The sequence below is a fragment of the Salvelinus fontinalis genome, chromosome 32 (assembly GCF_029448725.1).
Source record: "Salvelinus fontinalis isolate EN_2023a chromosome 32, ASM2944872v1, whole genome shotgun sequence".
NCBI classification, from domain to species: Eukaryota; Metazoa; Chordata; class Actinopteri; order Salmoniformes; family Salmonidae; genus Salvelinus; species Salvelinus fontinalis.
The window spans coordinates 17,433,949-17,454,141 of record NC_074696.1 but is presented as its reverse complement, the minus strand read 5'-3'; the positions used below and the strand labels follow the sequence as shown (position 1 = coordinate 17,454,141).

The 20,193-nt window shown below is 42.6% G+C and overlaps 1 protein-coding gene across 2 annotated transcripts in view; it reads left to right on the top strand.

Annotated features, from left to right (window-relative positions):
- LOC129830813 (gamma-aminobutyric acid type B receptor subunit 2-like) overlaps positions 1-20,193 on the top strand; it is a 415,909-nt gene that overhangs the window by 241,178 nt on the left and 154,538 nt on the right. For both annotated transcript variants that reach the window (XM_055893565.1, XM_055893566.1), the window contains exons 8-12: positions 2,877-2,937; positions 6,596-6,676; positions 7,837-7,987; positions 10,294-10,426; positions 12,161-12,268. In XM_055893565.1, the coding sequence (XP_055749540.1) occupies positions 2,877-2,937; positions 6,596-6,676; positions 7,837-7,987; positions 10,294-10,426; positions 12,161-12,268 (534 nt within the window). The remainder of the gene's footprint in view (positions 1-2,876; positions 2,938-6,595; positions 6,677-7,836; positions 7,988-10,293; positions 10,427-12,160; positions 12,269-20,193) is intronic.

Here is a 20,193-nt window from a genome sequence, read left to right as displayed (position 1 = left end):
GTCATTGTCTCAACACAGCCTTATAATTCTGTGAAAGGATCCAGAAACCCAAATGATTTGGGTGGATCCCGTCCTCCTTATAATACAAGCTTTGTTTCCAGAAGGAAGGACCTATAGGATAGGGACCATAGGGGCCCTGGTCAAAAGTAGTTCACTAAATAGGGAATAGGGTGCTATTTGCACGCACCCAGTGATGCTAGATAGGCATGGCCAGATCAGTGTGTGTACAGGTCTAACCAGTAGCATAAGCAGTGTTACATGCACAGTTCTCAGTACAATATGCTGTGATTATGCAATGAAGAGCTATACCTTTAACAAATAAATCTAGAGGGATTGAGATTCCAGTCGCCTGTTCTGCCACTACTGTACCAGTGTATTGGTCTCAGTGTCTCTATGGCTGGTGTCACAGCCTGAGGGCAGTGAGTCCTTACAGGCGGACACAGAGAGGTGTGTGTGTATGCGACCTAATTTCATCACCTCTGGCTGCTGTGCTCCCCCACCAGACCTCCTGGGAACCCCCTCCTTTCACACCTGCAGCCCACAACCGGAACCTCTGTCTGGGAAAATCTGTTCCTTCTTCAGTTCCTACCTTTCCTCACCTCCAGAAACAAAGTAGCAGAGTGATACCGCCATCTCATGTCCACAAACACAGTGATACCACCCTCATCAACAAGGACAGGCTGGGCATCTGAGTCCCAGAGAGCTGTTAGTCTGGGTCAACTCCCCCAGCTCAACCAGAGCTCCAGGAGAATGTGGGAGGGACATTTGAACAGAAATAATTATAACTATTAATATTATTTTTTTTATCTGCAATTAGTGAAATATGAATATCAAGACCCTCCAGATTAGAAATAAAACATTCAGTATTGATTTTGCATACTGACATATGTTTGTTTTCTATATGTTTTTGTGGATATTGTTTTTGAACCCCGGTCTCCGGAGGAGTTGGGTGCGTTACCGCTAGACCACAGGCTCTGCACATAGTTTACTCATATTCTATAGTAAACACTACTTTCAAGTGCACTTCACTCCCACACACACACATACTTAACCAGGGCATATTTATACATGACCCTAAGCATGATGGAATGTTTATTGCTTAATAAACTCAGGAAGCACCTGCTTTCAATATACTGTGTATCCCTCATTTACTGACTTGTTTTATTTATTTTGACAGTTACATGTAGGTAGCGCACTCTCTGAGATTACACTTTCAGTCACGTCTTAAAGGTCCAATGCAGCCATTTTTATATTCATATCAAATCATTTCTGGGTAATAATTAAGTACCTCACTGTAACAGATTTCTAGTAAAATCGGCAAAAATGGCTTTTTAGTAAAACACTATTTCTCAAGCAAGAATTTTGCTAGGATTGTCTGAGAGTGGTCTGGGTAGGGATGGGAAAACTGAAAACTAGCTGTTATTGGCAAAGAGGTTTGGAACTCTCCTTCGTATTGGTTTAATAACCAATTTGCCGCATGATGATGTCACCATGGAAGCCGAAACTCCCCCCCATGCAAACCTGCTGATTAGAAGGTCCTGTGTAGATGATGTTTTCAACCAGCAACTATCAGGAAATAACACTGATCAAATGTTTTCACACTTTTACAGTGTTAGTTTCATCAGCTGTTGTACAATAAGATATAAAACACAGGCAAAACAAAAGTATGACTGCACTGGGCCTTTAAATTCCATAACAGACAACTCTTAGCACCATCCAACCACTGTTATCCTGGTCTGTGAAGGCAGTCACTTTAGCTAGCTCTCTTCCTCGCTCACACAGACAGGCACTCTGTCACAATCACACATGCCGTACAAAGACAGGGAACCAATCAGAGGGTGGAAACCCGCCCAGCGACCGACTTCAAAGCCTCTGCGTGTTTTTGAGACAAAATTAGTCCTTCAGTCTGTCGCCTTCCTCCCTTCCCATCTCTCTGCCAGTGCTGCTTTAATCAGCTCCATGTTAACTCTCTCTCTCTCTCTCGTTCACCTGCTTTTTTCCGTAGCCGCCAATAATCCCAGATCCAGCTAAATGTTTAATTAAGGAGTTCTATGGGCAGATGGCTGGACGAATTAATTGGTCAGTGTTGATGGATAAGGAGGGATAAGGGAGGAAAGGCAATGTGTTAGTTGAGAGACTTTTTCCCCCAGAAAATATCTGAATATAATTGATGATTTTATTTGGCCTTGATTGTTGTTTTTTGGAATATCAGTGATGCTCTATGTGGAGTGTCATTCGTATCCAGTTGCTTTCATCAGGGTTGACATCAAAGACATGTCGAGGTTTTAATGGTAGTAGTACCGACTATTGATGTCTGTTCAGTAGCCAATGGTGAGATTTCCACTTATGAAATGTTTTTTAAAAGCCCCTCTAAAGAAGATGTGTGATAGGGCCTTACGGAATCAGAAAGGAATCTGACACTCCTTTGATTATAAGGATATCAGGAAATGAATCTGCTGACCAATCATTTTGTTTACCTCATATTAAAAATATACATTTTTGTAGACATCTAATCCAATAAGAAGATCAGTGCCAGACCACCTCTTTGTTCACACAAATCTGTTAATGTGCCAATGTCAAGAAAACAGTGCATCTAAATTCTAATTAAATCAAGCTTATTTTCATCGTCTCTCTCTACTGCTTCCTCTGCATCTGCTGTTGCCCATCGTTGTCAATTTAATCAAGGGACTTGATGTGCCTTGAAGATGATGAACAATTCAGATGGAATTGCTGGTTAAATAAGGACCAACAATGTTCAGTTTCAACTTGGTAGCTGATATGGACAATGTAAGAATTGCATTGTATTCTGCATTGAGACCTCAGAAGTTTTAATTTTCAAATGTTTTAAATGTGTTTTGTATTATTTTTCTATCCAGGGCCAAGTCATGTTCAGGAACGGAGAACGGATGGGCACGATCAAATTCACACAGTTTCAAGGTAAGCACATGCTGTAAGATTGTTGCATTGTTGTGATGTTCTGTTGAATTGCTCTACTATTATGACTGGGTGCTGCGGTTGCTGTCTGGCTGATGATGATGTCCTAGTTATCCAGCGAGTGTTTGTTGACTGCAGGTGAACCAGGGGGCTGCTGGGTGGGATTTTCTACCCAGAAATGTGATCTGTGTTTGGGGGATTCTCCCCTGCTCCCCTGGCCCTACCCTCCCTCAGCACCAACATGTTTTTATTAATCTCCTCTCCCCCAATCTTATCTACCCCACTGCAGAGGTTCTCCCCGTGGTAGCTTAAATTGTGTGTATGTGTGTGTGTGCGTGTGTGTGTGTGTGTGTGTGTGTGTGTGTGTGTGTGTGTGTGTGTGTGTGTGTGTGTGTGTGTGTGTGTGTGTGTGTGTGTGTGTGTGTGTGTGTGTGTGTGTGTGTGTGTGTGTGTGTGTGTGTGTGTGTGTGTGTGTGTGTGTGTGTGGAAACCCACAGGGCGGACAGTCCTGTTTGCTTGTGGGAGTGATGGAGCTTTTCAATTGGAAGGCAACTGGCAGTCATATCATGGATAAGCAAAGAAATGTTATCATCAGTGAACTGGAGAGGGCTTGCTCTATAGTGCTGTGAGAGAAATGTTATCATGAGTACTTAGCCTTAGGCATAACACTCCCTCCTCCTGCCACTCTCCCTCCCCCTTGACATACACCTATGTATCTCTTGTTTCCCCCTCTTTTCTTTCCTCTCTCTCTCTCTCTCTCTCTCTCTCTCTCTCTCTCTCTCTCTCTCTCTCTCTCTCTCTCTCTCTCTCTCTCAACTCTTATTGCCCCCTCCCTTTGTCCACATCCTCCTCTTTTCCTCTCTCTCCCTCCATTCATATCATACCCTTATTATGTCTCCCATCCTCCCCTCCCTCCCTCCCTCCCTCCCTCCCTCCCGGCTTATCAGGGTAACGACTATTTGACACATGAGATCGAGATAGAAAGAGAGGAGGGATTGCCTGGGCTAAATATTTAACCAGAATATGATCCTCTCCTCAGCTCAGTCGTCTGTCCTACGCAGTGTGGAAGCAGCTCACTGTGGGTTCATTCATTCCCCTTCTGGAGGTTCCGATTGTCAGCGCCTGTCTTTCACCCTCAGCCCCACTCTGTGGTGAAGATACAGATTTAGGATCAGCTTCCCCTCCCCAATCCTAACTTTAACCATTAGTTGTGGAAAATGCAAACCTGACCCAAGATCAACGTCTAGGGGGCAACTTCACCCTACACCCACTCAGCCCATCTGCCTACAGATCACATTACACAAAGTCGCATGGGACGCTGCCTTGGGTACTACAGTATATGTATATGTAGTGAGGAAATAACTGTGACCTTTGACAAAGCAAAATAATGTGCCCGGTTCTATTATATAGTAGCATTTTTTTTTAAACATCAACTAGTGTACGAAAGCCAAGCGAAATACATTCATATTTGAGTCATTTCCTATAGTTTAGTAGCCAGGTGTGAATACGGTTTTTCCCCCTATGTTTTCAGTTAAGGTTCATTCATTGTTCAATGAATCCCAATTCTATACCCATATAGACTAGCCTATTGTACCATAACTAGCCTATTGTACCATGGTGTCATATAGACTAGACTAGACTATTGTACCATGATATCATATAGACTAGCCTATTGTACCATGATGTCATATAGACTAACCTATTGTACCATGATATCATATAGACTAGGCTATTGTACCATGATGTCATATAGACTAGCCTATTATACCATGTTGTCATATAGACTAGCCTATTGTACCATGATGTCATATAGACTAGCCTATTATGCCATGATGTCATATAGACTAGCCTATTATACCATGATGCCATATAGACTAGCCTATTATACCATGATGTCATATAGACTAGCCTATTACACCATGATGTCATATAGACTAGCCTATTATACCATGATGTCATATAGACTAGCCTATTGTACCATGATGTCATATAGACTAGCCTATTATACCATGATGTCATATAGACTAGCCTATTATACCATGATGCCATATAGACTAGCCTGTTATACCATGATGTCATATAGACTAGCCTGTTATACCATGATGTCATATAGACTAGCCTATTATACCATGATGTCATATAGACTAGCCTGTTATACCATGATGTCATATAGACTAGCCTATTATACCATGATGCCATATAGACTAGCCTGTTATACCATGATGCCATATAGACTAGCCTGTTATACCATGATGTCATATAGACTAGCCTATTATACCATGATGTCATATAGACTAGCCTATTATACCATGATGCCATATAGACTAGCCTATTATACCATGATGGCATATAGACTAGGCTGTTATACCATGATGTCATATAGACTAGCCTGTTATACCATGATGTCATATAGACTAGCCTGTTATACCATGATGTCATATAGACTAGCCTGTTATACCATGATGCCATAGAGACTGTGTCTAGAACCTTATTAGGCACTTGGTTCATAAATCTGAATGTGATTTACAGAAATGCACTGATCCTTGATCTGTTTATGCTGTCTTGCCAGCTCCTATGGTCGTCACGCCAAACACATCCAGGGTTCAGGCTAGTTGTATAAATCTGAATCTGATTTACAGTGATGAATGAGTTAATTGAACAAACAGGCGTGAAATCTCATTTCAGAAGTTGGGTGAAGGGTTTGCCCTAACATAGCAGCTCAGGATCATAGTAGTCACATAACGCTTTTATGCATATTAATTGATATAAATAAAATTCAATTGTATTTATCACATGCGCCGAATACAACAGGTATAAACCTTACAGTGAAATGCTTACTTAGAGAGAGAAAACAGAGAGAGAGACAAACAGAGAATTGTCTCCTCTCCCTCCTCCCCAGTGTGTTTTGTGTAACTTTACCCCTGTTTTATGAGAAAGAGTGATGGAGCTGGTGTTTGTGCCAGGGTCAATGGAAAGCCTATATTACACGTGGGACCAATATCAGTCTTTAAGACGGCTCTTGAAGGAAATGGCTGGTTTAAATATCACTCAGGAGAGAGAAGTTTGTGTTATGGCTCGGGATATATCACAATTTAAACTAATTTTACTGTACCTGTGAAAATGTAAATGGATATTGTGTTACAAATGCCAGCGTGCAATTGGTTTTATTTATTGTTGCTTTTATTTTTATGATTGGCTTCTTCACTGGAGACCTAGCTCTCCGGTAATTTGTTTATTCACTAGGATACAAACGGAAGCAAACGGGCTGAAACAGAGAGGGACTAACCTGAACTTGTCCAATAAGAAATGCTCATTTCCGTTGCAAAATGTTTTCAATTGCTAAACAGTTTGCTACGGTGTGCACTAATGAATACACCCCAGTACAGTACTGTTGCTAGTCATTGTAACCAAAATGTATCAAGAACATTCACCCAGTGCCTGTACTTTCTATTAGCTTGATTTCCACACTTAGCTAAAACACACATGGCATAAATGAGACCCCACACTGCAGTATTCCTAGCATTGGTTTAAGTGCCGTCTTGCCTATTTGAAAGAATGTTATGCTCTGCGAGACCTGTGAAGTGGACTGAGAGTAAGAAGTTGTCTGAGGTGTCCATGCTGTCCTAACTAATGTGTCCGTCTCTGTTTGTGTTCCTAACAGAGGGTCAGGAGGTGAAGGTCGGAGAGTACAATGCTATTGCTGATGTCCTGGACCTTATTAACAACACCATGAGGTTCCAAGGTAGGTAGATCAGACTGTGTGTGTGTGTGTTCACTACACACGTCTCACACACACACACACACACACACACACACACACACACACACACACACACACACACACACACACACACACACACACACACACACACACACACACACACACACACACACACACACACACACACACACACACACACGCACACACACGTGCACACACACACACACAACACAGCTCCTCAGTGGGACAAATGACATCCAGAATGCTCCCCTCCACCAATCATCCTATGTTTAATCACTACCAGCCTTTTTATGTATCCATGTTTGCTTGTGTTGACATTATTTGTCTTTTGTTTGATTCCTGGCTATTACCACAGTGACCCCCAATTCCTTCCTCCCTTTTGTCCCATATACACACAATCTGGGACAGTTTCAGCTAAAACAATTGTTTCTATGTCTCAAACCGTCGTAAGTAGAGCTCAGTCATTTGAGAAATTGATGTGCACGGAGAGGCCGGATAGAGGAACGCACAAGCATAAGAAACAGCTGACCACAACGACTAATTCTGTGTGGAGGTACATTTACGCAGCTGATAAGAAAGTAGCCAAATGTAGGCGTTTTTTGGATCAATCCTTCTCCTGTAGAAGTGTCCAGTACTTTACATAGAATCAAAGTCACTGGACAAGTGGACAAACTTAAAATCTAAATCAGTCCATGTGGATTACAATACATTTCTTAGGCTAAGAACATCACCACTGAGCACAGACGTCAGTTTAACGTCTAGTTTGGATTTACATTTGGTTGAGTTGTCAGCTATTGTGAATTAAACGTACATTCAGGTTGGGTGAAAACAAAAACAAATGATGTCACGTTGATGACTTTTTGCAAATCCAACAGTTTTCCACATTGATTCAATGTCATCACATATCATTGTTTTGTTGAAATGATGTGGAAACAACTCCACAAAAAGGAAAGTAACTTCATTTGGAGGCTCCACTCCTGGAATGAATAGGAAGACATTCACATATTTTTTTGCATCATAGCAGACCCACTGGGCAAAAACTGGTTGAATCAAAATTGTTTTTCAATGTTAAATAGGTTACTGGTGAGGGCTCATTTTGGTTGTCTATCCTTCCCCTGTAAAAGTTATTTTTCTTACTTTCTTCCTCCTCTTAATTCCAGGGGTGGAGCCTCCTAAGGACCGTACGTTTGTGCGTCTGCAGCGTCGCAACATCAACGTACCCCTCTACAGCATCCTGTCTGTTATCACCATCCTGGGCATGCTCATGGCAGGGGCCTTCCTCTTCTTCAACATCAAAAACCGCAACCACAGGTCAGTAGAAGAGGGAAGGGAATGGGGGGAGGAGGGGGTAGAGCTCACAGCAAGGATTCCGTTGTAAATGCAGTATTAGTGCAGAAATGGGCAGAGGTTTGATTGGTTCTCTCAAATGTTTTTTTCTTTCCTGAGGGGTTGAGAGTCTCAGACCTCACTTTGTTTGGATTTGAAAATCCAACAATTGTATTGGAAGTGGTTGTTCCATGTGAAAGTGAGAAAGACCAGTCAGTAAAAAAGTACAGCCTCTTCAATATCGACGCATCGTCAACATCAAATAGCCTTTCCAGATTCTGAAGTCAGGAGGACTTGGTGTACTAATACTGGCCAGAATAGTAGGTCACCGTGGTGGAGTTTCTTCTACAGTACAGTACAGTACAGTACAGATCTAGGATCAGCTTCTCCTTCCCCAATCCTATCATTGCAAAACTGACCCAAGACCAGCGTCTAGGGTCAACTACACCCTACACCAGTGATATTCAAAGACTGGGTCAGGACCCCTAGGGGTTGCAGTTGTGTCGCCACATGAAAAAAAAAATATATATATATTTATTTTTCCTTTTTTTAGGGTACAAAATATTCAGATTACAGATTATTTTATGGGAAAATATACAAACAATTTTGAGAAAGATAATTTCAGATAATTTCGTTAACATAATGTACATGTAATAGCAACAGCATACAGTAGGAAGGCTCACCTCATTCACCACCAACGTGAAGCATTCACCCTACACACATCCCTCGGGAAGAGAGGACAGCAAATCTCTGTCAATGGTCCTAGAGCCACAGCAAATCTCTGTCAATGGTCCTAGAGCCACAGCCTTTAGACAGGACAATAGAGCCACAGCCTTTAGACAGGACAATAGAGCCACAGCCTTTAGACAGGACAATAGAGCCACAGCCTTTAGACAGGACAATAGAGCCACAGCCTTTAGACAGGACAATAGAGCCACAGCCTTTAGACAGGACAATCGAGCCACAGCCTTTAGACAGGACAATAGAGCCACAGCCGTTAGACAGGACAATAGAGCCACAGCCTTTAGACAGGACAATAGAGCCACAGCCTTTAGACAGGACAATAAAGCCACATCCTTTAGACAGGACAATAGAGCCACAGTCTTTAGACAGGACAATAGAGCCACAGCCTTTAGACAGGACAATAGAGCCACAGCCTTTAGACAGGACAATAGAGCCACAGCCTTTAGACAGGACAATAGAGCCACAGCCTTTAGACAGGACAATAGAGCCACAGTCTTTAGACAGGACAATAGAGCCACAGTCTTTAGACAGGACAATAGAGCCACAGTCTTTAGACAGGACAATAGAGCCACAGCCTTTAGACAGGACAATAGAGCCACAGTCTTTAGACAGGACAATAGAGCCACAGTCTTTAGACAGGACATAGCCCCTATAACATAATGTATTAACTTTATTGCGGATACAATGAATAACACAAGATGGAAAAAAGGAATATGGTTAATTGACATGGTGTGTATGTTGTTCACCTTAGTCTGTGCATTACGATTATACCTGATTCTGCAGCATCAGGACCATAGATGGGGTGCTGTGCTTTCCTCTCTCCTTGCATTTAGAGACACATTTTACTATCTATTGATTTGATGATGTACAGTTGAGTCGTGATTTACATGATGGTTTGGCACATGCTGTCCTAAGTGATGTGATTAAACTGTAACATAAAAACATCCTGGGGTGTATTCACTAGCAACCAAGCGGAAGCAATTTGGCAGAAACGGGGAGGGACTTACTTAAACCTGTCCAATAAGAAACTAACATTTTTGTAACATTTTGCTAGGGTTTGCTACGGTGTGCACTAATGAACACACCCCTCAGCAAATGCAGATAGTGTATGTGGATTGGTACTGCTGAACTGCACTTTAAGTAAATAGAGTTTGCACTTATCTGACATGCACCTATTAGGTGTCAAATATAAATTAGGAAAGCTACAGTATATCTGTAGGGCTCCCGAGTGGCGCAGCAGTCTAAGGCACTGCATCTCAGTGCTAGAGGTTTCACTACAGACCCTAGTTCGATTCCAGGCTGTATCACAACCAGCCGTTGCTCTTAACTGGCTTGCCTAGTTAAATAAAAAATATATATCTAGATAGAAATAGTGTTCACATTTTTCTTGGAATGGAACTGGGAAAACACACTTTAGATTACCAAGACTAAAACGTGTTTCAATGTGAAAAATGTCACATCTGAGATGTTCAATTTTGGAACTCTGTGTTCCTTTCACAATTTCAGAACTTCCTGTCCGTGTTATTGTAACTCTCCTCTCCCTACAGACTGATCAAGATGTCCAGTCCCTACATGAACAACCTCATCATTCTGGGAGGAATGCTGTCCTACTCCTCCATCTTCCTCTTTGGCCTGGATGGCGCCTTGGTGTCCGACAAAGAGTTTGAGGCCCTGTGCACCGTGAGTATTGAACCTGTATAGCTCGAACCCCATATCTGCTGTCCTAATGATGTTTAAAATCCCAGGTTAATGCTAGGCTAACACTATATCATTCTCGTCTGTCTTCTCTCTTTCGAAATCTGTGAGATCCAGGCTAACGCCAGCTAGCATTCTCTCTTGATCCCCTTCACAAGGTGTGCGACCCAGGCTAACACTAGCTATTAGCTATCATTCTTCTCCTTCCTTTAAAAGGTGTGATATTCAAGTTAATCTTCCACCCTTCAGAAAGGTGATGGGAGTTCATATAATGGGAGGTGATTGGATCAGTCACTGGGTCTTTCCTAACATGGAACATATTAAGCTCCTGCTCCCACAGCAACAGTTTGAACGTGACTATCTGAGCCTCTGGTTTAATTAAAGAGGTTTGATTACAGTGATAACTGGTTCACGTCCCAAATGGCACCCTATGCTCTATATAGTGCACTACTGTTGACCAGGGCACTTAGGGCTCTGGTTAAAAGTAGTGCACTATATAGGAAGTAGGGTGCCACCCAATAGGAAGTAGGGACTCAGTCCTGGTTTCCACAGAGATAAATACTGTTAAATAATGTTAGCTAGGCGGGTGGCACAGCACGTATCAACTGCCATTGGGTGCCTGTCTGCCAACCTGGCTCGCCTCAGCGAAAACAATCCAAAATGGAGGCTGTCAAATTAGAGAGGAGGAGCTGAGGAAAAGTGTGTGATCCAACCAATCAATATGCACTGTGTTTCCTTTGTATGGCTGCTATAGTAGTTTTTTCTTTATCTTTTTCTCCATCCCTCTCTTGCTCTCCTTCCCCACTCCCTCACCCCACTTACAGAAACATCTGATTGGTTACCTTTTGATTTGACAAAATATATTACAGTTTAAGTCTCAAAACAAACCAGGCCAGTATTTTATGTAGTGCATCATTGCTCCTCAATAGGAAGGAAAAAGAGAGTGGCCATTACCGCCAGGAAAGCTGGCTGCAGGCATCTGGTAGCACAATTTTTCATCATGGTTGCTGGGCCCCTGCGGCTAAAGGGCCCGGCTGATTTCTTATTTTCCTCAGGCAACACTGGGGGGAGAATAAGCTTGCTGCTAAATCTTTTGCCTTGGTCTGTTCCACATATTGCTTTTTGCCTACATTGTGATTGTGCCTCCATTCCAAGAATGTCTTTCAACAAATAGACAAACAAACACAAACAGCATTTAGTGCAGTGAGTGTTAAAGTGGTGTTTTTCCAGCTTGTTAAATGAGATGCTGTGGGAGTTACTACAGGATATAGGTTTGTTGCTGTTATTTAGTTACAACTCATTCTAAATATGTTTTTTGCCTAGCTACAGTAGGCATCGTAGGATTTGGAGGGTTTTAATATCCTTAAATCTCAAGAAAGTAGATCCTGCTACAGTATGTTTCTTCTTTTAATAACACACATTCACAAGTTTGACAGCCATGATGTAAGTCTAGGACTTCCTCCAAAGTTTGCACATTCACTTTGAACTATTTTTTGTGCACTTCTAGAGCTTTTGGTGAATTTGTCAGATAATAAAAAGGCTAATAGCTTGTCAGTCTAGATCTTTGTTTAGATCAGTCTAGATCTTTGTTTAGATCAGTCTAGATCTTTGTTTAGATCAGTCTAGATCTTTGTTTAGATCAGTCTAGATCTTTGTTTAGATCTTAAGCCCAACTCTTTGCCAGCTATTGACGAGACTGTTTCTGTCATCGTGTTGCAGGTGCGAACGTGGATCCTCATCGTAGGGTATACGACAGCGTTCGGCGCCATGTTCGCCAAGACCTGGAGAGTCCACGCGATCTTCAAGAATGTCAAGATGAAGAAAAAGGTGACGGATCACAAACTTTCATTTATTTAATTAAAAACATGTTTTTTACATGTATTTTACACAGGGAGTCACATTGAGACCCAGGTCTCGTTTTTAAATACAAACATACACATATTAAATATGAAACACAATCATCAAATAATAATACCGTCAATCAAATCATCCGTCAGAGCAAAGAGACAAAACTGTATGGTCTCATGGACAATGATTGCCTAGACCTGGAAGGACAATGTTATTAACTCTTGATTATTATTATTATTATTGTTGTTGTTATTATCAGCATATTGTCATCATTATTCATTCTCATTGTCTTAGATGATTACTTCCTGAATCGACTGAATGGATTTGACCCCATTCCTGCCTTATTGATCACTCTGCTAATTGCTGACAGTGTTCAGATTGTGGAAAGACACTTGTAGCCAACATACAGGTTATGCCCCAAATGGACCCTATCCCCTAAATCGTGCACTACCATAAGGCTCTGGTCAAAAGTAGTGCATAATATACGGAATAGGGTGCCATTTTGGACAAAGACACAGTATCACCACACGAAGAGATGACAGCCACAGGTCTGGAACCTGCATTTATGAGCAACAGAGCACACATACACATACATATGAATACACTAACTTTCATCTTTAGAAAAGACTATCAACACCAGACTAGCTCAAGTTCACCATTTTGTATTTTGTGAACCAGTCAGTTTCACAATAGCCACTGTAGGAAGGGAGCGTTTTCTGTTGATGTGATCAAGCAACAGTAAACTGTGGTAGTCACATGGTCTGGTCTGCGGAGGATGGCTGCAATCAAGCAGAACAGAAGAGCCTATAACCATAATTGGCCATGATGGACTCTGATAGAGAAATCATCACTGGTTAACAGCAGCTAGCAGCTTCTTAATGCACTGATTCCTGTGTCACCACATATGCATTATGCAAGATAAAAAATGAATGGAGAGGAAAGAAGGAGAATAAGAGTGAAAATGAGGGACTGTTAGCTGACCATAGTTTCAAAAATGTACTTTACCCTTCACCTCGGAGCAAGTATGCAGAGCTATGAAAATCGGGTTATTATCCAGTAGCAGTCCCAAGGAGAGCTTCTACTTGCTGCCTCTCTAACAACGTTGCTATGGTTTCAGTAACGTTGGCAACACTCTGAAATCATAAGAATTTGAGACGATTACCCTGAATGTATATCTCAAGGAGTGGAGACAAAAAAAAACAACACTAGAATTTTTAAACACCAAAAACATTTCCCCAAACCACATGTGTGTAACTGAGTAACTACTACAGGAGGTCTAAGAGGGGCAAGGCAGGTTGTTAGCCCCATCAGTCACCCCAAGCCCCGGAAGAGCTGCATCGATCCAGTCACAAAAAGCATTACAGACACTCACCTCAGCTCAGACTGTACACACACGCAGACACATGCAATAACTCACACACACAATGTATACACATGCACACTGTACATGTCAGAAACTGCAGGAGCTCACTCTGGACATTTGCTGCTGCTGGTATCTTTCTATCCTGGCTCAGGCATACAAGAGTTTACCACACACACACCTTCTGGCAACATGTTCTATGTTCAGTACGCACACACACAACACAACACACACACACACACACTCACCCTGTGGTAATTCTGGTGGACAGTGTGTAAGGTTTCATTTTCCGTTACTGCTGTGTGAGACTGGCTGCTCGTTGGAAAGAATGGAGGTTCATCTCGTTGTATTATTATTATTATTATCCTGTTGTTTTTTTTACAGGATTAAAGGTTTGTGTGTGTGTGTGTGTGTGTGTGTGTGTGTGTGTGTGTGTGTGTGTGTGTGTGTGTGAAGCTAGGGGGCAGTATTTTTTATGTTTGGAAAAATAACGTTCCCAAAGTAAACAGCCTATTTCTCAGGCCCAGATGCTAGAATATGCATATAATTGGCAGATTAGGATAGAAAACACTCTAAAGTTTCCAAAACTGTCCAAATGGTGTCTGTGAGTATAACAGAACTGATTTTGCAGGCAAAAACCTGAGGAAATTCAACCAGGAAGTGCCTCTTATTTTATTTTGAAAAATCCCTGTTCAATTGCCTGCCTTTCCTTCATTTATAGGATGGGGATATCAACCAGATTCCTTTTCCTATGGCTTCCACAGGGTATGAACAGTCTTTAGACATAGTTTCAAGCTTTTATTCTGAAAACTTAGCGAGATTTATCACATCGCGTCAGTGGACTGCCAGATGTCCTACGATTTGTCCTACGATTTCATGCAGTGGTAGCTCGACATTTTCTTTCTCTATTGTATTGAATAGTTTACCGTCCGGTTGAAATATTATTGATTATTTATGTTAAAAACAACCTGAGGATTGATTATAAAAAACGTTTGACATGTTTCTACAAACTTTACGGATACTATTTGGAATTTTCGCTCTGCCTGTCATGACCTGCACGAGCCTGTGGATTACTCAACAAAACGCGCCAACCAAATGGAGGTTTTTGGACATAAAAATAATCTTTATCGAACAAAACAAACATTTATTGTGTAACTGGGAGTCTCGTGGGTGCAAACATCCGAAGATCATCAAAGGTAAGCGATTAATTTGATTGATTTTCTGATTTTCGTGACCAAACTACTTTGCTAGCTGTTTGTAATGTTTTGTCTACTGATCGATGTCCTCACACAAACGCTTGGTTTGCTTTCGCTGTAAAGCATCTTTTCAAAATCTGACACGACAGGTGGATTAACAACAAGCTAAGCTGTGTTTTGGTACATTGCACTTGTGATTTCATGAAATTAAATATTTTTTGTCATTTAATTTGAATTTGGTGCTCTGCAATTCAGCGGATGTTGACGAAAATGATCCCATTAAAGGGATATGTGCGCCAAGAGGTTAAAGGTTTGTGTGTGTGTGTGTGTGTGTGTGTGTGTGTGTGTGTGTGTGTGTGTGTGTGTGTGTGTGTGTGTGTGTGTGTGTGTGTGTGTGTGTGTGTGTGTGTGTGTGTGTGTGTGTGTGTGTGTGTGTGTGTGTGTGTGTGTGTGTGTGTGTGTGACGCTCGTCGGAAGAAGTGGACCAAGGTGCCGCGTGCTACCTGTTCATGATTCTTTATTTAATCAGAACACCAAACAAAAGAAATAACGAACGCCACGTTCTGTAGGCTTCACAGAGCTAACAAAAAACAACATTCCACAAAACTAAGGTGGCAAAACAGGCTGCCTAAGTATGATTCCCAATCAGAGACAACGATAGACAGACCCCCCCCCCCCCAAAGGTGCGGACTCCCGGCCACAAACCTGAACCTAAAGGGGAGGGTCCGGGTGGGCATCTACCCTGGTGGCGGCTCCGGTGCGGTACGCAGACCCCGCTCCACCTCTGGCTCCCCCCACTTTGGTGGTGCCTCTGGTGCGGGGACCCTCGTCTCCGACCCCGAACTGGGGACCCTCGTTGCAGGCCCCGGACTGGGGCATCACTGGAGGCTTCGAACTGGGGACCGTCGCTGGAGGCTCCGGACTGTGGCCCGTCGGTGGAGGTTCCGGACTGTAGCCCGTCGTTGGAGGTTCCGGACTGTGGCCCGTCGTTGGAGGTTCCGGACTGTGGCCCGTCGGTGGAGGTTCCGGACTGTAGCCCGTCGTTGGAGGTTCCGGACTGTGGCCCGTCGTTGGAGGTTCCGGACTGTGAAACGTCACCGGAAGCTCTGGACTGGGAACCGTCGCCGGAAGCTCTGGACCGGGAATCGTCGCAGAAGTCACATTTAGATTATGGTCATTCATATTAACAGTTGAGAATGAAACCATATGCGGTCCTTCTTACTGAATTCTGATGTGCACTTTGAAGATGTTAGAATAACTGTCCACATGAACTTTTCCTCAGCCAGCAAGAGCAGTGACAAACAGCAACATCACTAGTCTATGTCAATCCACTATCCCCCATAGTAGAAAAGTTGACATGTAGTATTGGTCAGCTATTTTAGAAAGAAATGGCCTATTCCAAAACAGATTCGTTGTGGGTCGATAGATCCCAAATTCATATAACCAGTAGGCCTAGGATACATACATACATGAGTCTGATGCAACAGATCAAAATGTTTAGCTTAAAATGTTGATAAACTATTATTTATTTACATTATAAGCACAGCAATGCGCACAAGGCAGTGGGCTATGCACAAATGTCCGTTCCACAATGCAATTAGCAGGAAAACCCTGTTGTCAAAAGCGCACTGCACATGTAAATGAATTTATGTGTGAGAGATTAAAATATCCATTAGAAATTCAGAAAGAGGGGAGATCTAATATGTAACAACTAGCATGGGTTGCTAAAATGACTAGGATCATCAACAACTATCATGGGTTGCTAATATGACTAGGATCATCAACAACTAGCATGGGTTGCTAATATGACTAGGATCATCAACAACTAGCATGGGTTGCTAATATGACTAGGATCATCAACAACTATCATGGGTTGCTAATATGACTAGGATCATCAACAACTATCATGGGTTGCTAATATGACTAGGATCATCAACAACTAGCCTGGGTTGCTAATAGGACTAGGATCATCAACAACTAGCATGGGTTGCTAATATGACTAGGATCATCAACAACTATCATGGGTTGCTAATATGACTAGGATCCTCAACAACTAGCATGGGTTGCTAATATGACTAGGATCATCAACAACTAGCATGGGTTGCTAATATGACTAGGATAATCAACAACTAGCATGGGTTGCTAATATGTCTAGGATTATCAACAACTAGCATGGGTTGCTAATATGACTAGGATCATCAACAACTAGCATGGGTTGCTAATATGACTAGGATCATCAACAACTAGCATGGGTTGCTAATATGACTAGGATTATCAACAACTAGCATGGGTTGCTAATATGACTAGGATCATCAACAACTAGCATGGGTTGCTAATATGACTAGGATCATCAACAACTAGCATGGGTTGCTAATATGACTAGGATTATCAACAACTAGCATGGGTTGCTAATATGACTAGGATCATCAACAACTAGCATGGGTTGCTAATATGACTAGGATCATCAACAACTAGCATTGGTTGCTAATATGACTAGGATTATCAACAACTAGCATGGGTTGCTAATATGACTAGGATCATCAACACCTAGCATGGGTTGCTAATATAACTAGTATTATCAACAACTAGCATGGGTTGCTAATATGACTAGGATCATCAACAACTAGCATGGGTTGCTAATATGGCTAGGATCATCAACAACTAGCATGGGTTGCTAATATGACTAGGACCACCAACAACTAGCATGGGTAGCTAATATGACTAGGATCATCAACAACTATCATGGGTTGCTAATATGACTAGGATCATCAACAACTAGCATGGGTTTCTAATATGACTAGGATCATCAACAACTAGCCCGGGTTGCTAATATGACTAGGATTGTGCCTTTGGCTACTGCACAATGAAATGTAGAATATAATATAAGGCTTTGTATCAGTATGCTGTACGTGTGATAAATAAGATACATAACGAATATACTGTATACACATGCCAATTTAATGCCACTAAATTATGCAAATATACCTATAGACTGATAAGCATGACCAGTCAAATGTATTTACATCAATGAAGAGGCTAAAAAGCTTTATTTTGCAATGGGAATTTTTCTTCTCCCAGTGACAATTTTATTTGTTGGCTTCAAAAAATAAAAATGGCCTAAACCCGACTATTACCAGCTAACGGAAACCCTGGTGTGTGCTTTGATGTAACACACAGTCTACCCACTGACCTGTTGCCCTCTGATGTATTTCCATTCCACTCTTCAATACAAATACAAAAGATGTATATGACACAATATGTATCTCGTTTGATTACGTAAAGGCTTACCAGGCCTCTGTGCCCTTTTGATATTTATAGTCCTCCTCACATCACATCCTGGATAGATGTGTGGGATGATGAAAACTGCAGGAGGGCATGTGGAAGATCTGTCAGAGAGAGTGGGAGAGAGCGAGTGCGAGGGAGGCAGGAAGAGAGCAGAGGAGAGAAGACCGCAGCAGGTAACCTAGCAGTTAAGAGCGTTGGGCCAGTAACCGAAAGGTCACTGGTTGGAAAAATCTGTCGATGTGCCCTTGAACAAGGCACTTAACCCTAATTGCTCTTGTAAGTCGCTCTAAATAAGAGCGTCTGCTAAATGACTAAAATTTAGAGAGAGAAAGAAAATGGTATTTAAAGAGATTGGGGTCATTGTCTTCTAGTCTGGGGTCATTCCAAACACAGGGGCGTTTTGATATATTTAAATGTGCAAAAAAATGGATGACCTTTTGTGTTTATTTCAAAAGTGAGTTATTCATGAAAAGGTCGTAATTCGGAGAAAAACGAAACACAACTACAAAACGGCTCTTGTTCCTGTGAATTGTGTTATGCTGATTATGTAGACTCTGTTTTTCCTCCTCATCCTCCCTCCCCCTCCTCTTCCTCCTCTGCTTCCTCCTTCTCCTCATCCTCCTCCCTTCCTCTCTCCCCCTCCTCCTCCACTTCCTCCTTATCCTCCTCTTTCCCCCTCCCCATCCTCCTCCTCACAAACATTGATTGAATGCGGCTGTGTGGAGTGACTGTTGTCAGTCAAAGTAGAGCTTACAATGTAGCCCCAGTGCTCATCAGAGAGGTTGAGCGCTGCCGTGGTCGCGCACCGAGTCACACTCTTCCTCAGTCCCTCCGTCCCTCCGTCGCTTCATCGCTCTCTTCCTCCCTCCCTTCTGCCCTCCCTCCCTCCCTCCCTCCCTCCCTCCCTCCCTCCCTCCCTCCCTCCCTCCCTCCCTCCCTCCCTCCACCAGACAGAAGACTGCAAATCAGGGTGTGCTTGAGCGTAAAGAGGCCTGGCTCAGTGTTGGGTAAGCACAGGGACTGTCAATCAAACATGTTGCTCTGCAGCCTCCCTCCCTGTCTGTCTGCTAGTCTGTCTCTGAGTTTGACTTTAGAGAGCTCTTGGCTGCGCTCACAGTGCGATACAGCTTAGGACACACACCAACACACGCACACAATGAAAAACACACACAGAAAAAGGCCTAACACACACACTAATGTGTACACACATGCTGTAGAAGACCCAACATACATCGCATACACATTCGCAGACGTTTGGTATTTGGTATTTTATTAGGATCCCCATTAGCTGTTGCAAAAGCAGCAGCTACTCTTCCTGGCGTCCACACAAAACATGAAACATAATACAGAATGACATAATACAGAACATCAATAGACAAAAACAGCTCAAAGACAGAACTACATGATTTTTTTAAAAGGCACACGTAGCCTACATATCAATGCATACACACATACTATCTAGTTCAAATAGGGGAGAGGTGTTTTGCCACGAGGTGTTGCTTTATCATTATACATACAGTACATGCTCATTCACATAACACTTAGATCAACGATGTACATACAGAACAATGATCAGGTGGCCTCCCGAGTGGTGCAGCGGTTTAAGGCGCTGCGGTGCTTGAGGCGTCACTACAGCCCCGAGTTCGATCCCAGGCTGTGTCGCAGCCAGCCGTGACCGAAAGACCCATGAGGCGTCACACAATTGACCCAGCGTCGTCCGGGTTAGAGGAGGGTTTGGCCGGCGTGGATGTCCTTGTCCCATCGCCTTCTAGCGACTCCTTGTGGCGGGCCGAAGCTGACTTCGGTCACCAGTTGTACTGTGTTTCCTCCAACACATTGGTGCGGTTGGCTTCCGGGTTAAGCAAGCAGTTTCGGAGGACACATGGCTATCAACCTTTGCCTCTCCTGAGTCGGTACAGGAGTTGCAGCGATGGGACAGGACTGTAACTACCAATTGGGTAGAAAAAGGGGTCAAAGTAAAAAAAGAAAATTAATCAGATGTGTGTGTGCATGATCTGATATGAACAGTGTCTTTCATACTTACACAAACACACATCCTCATG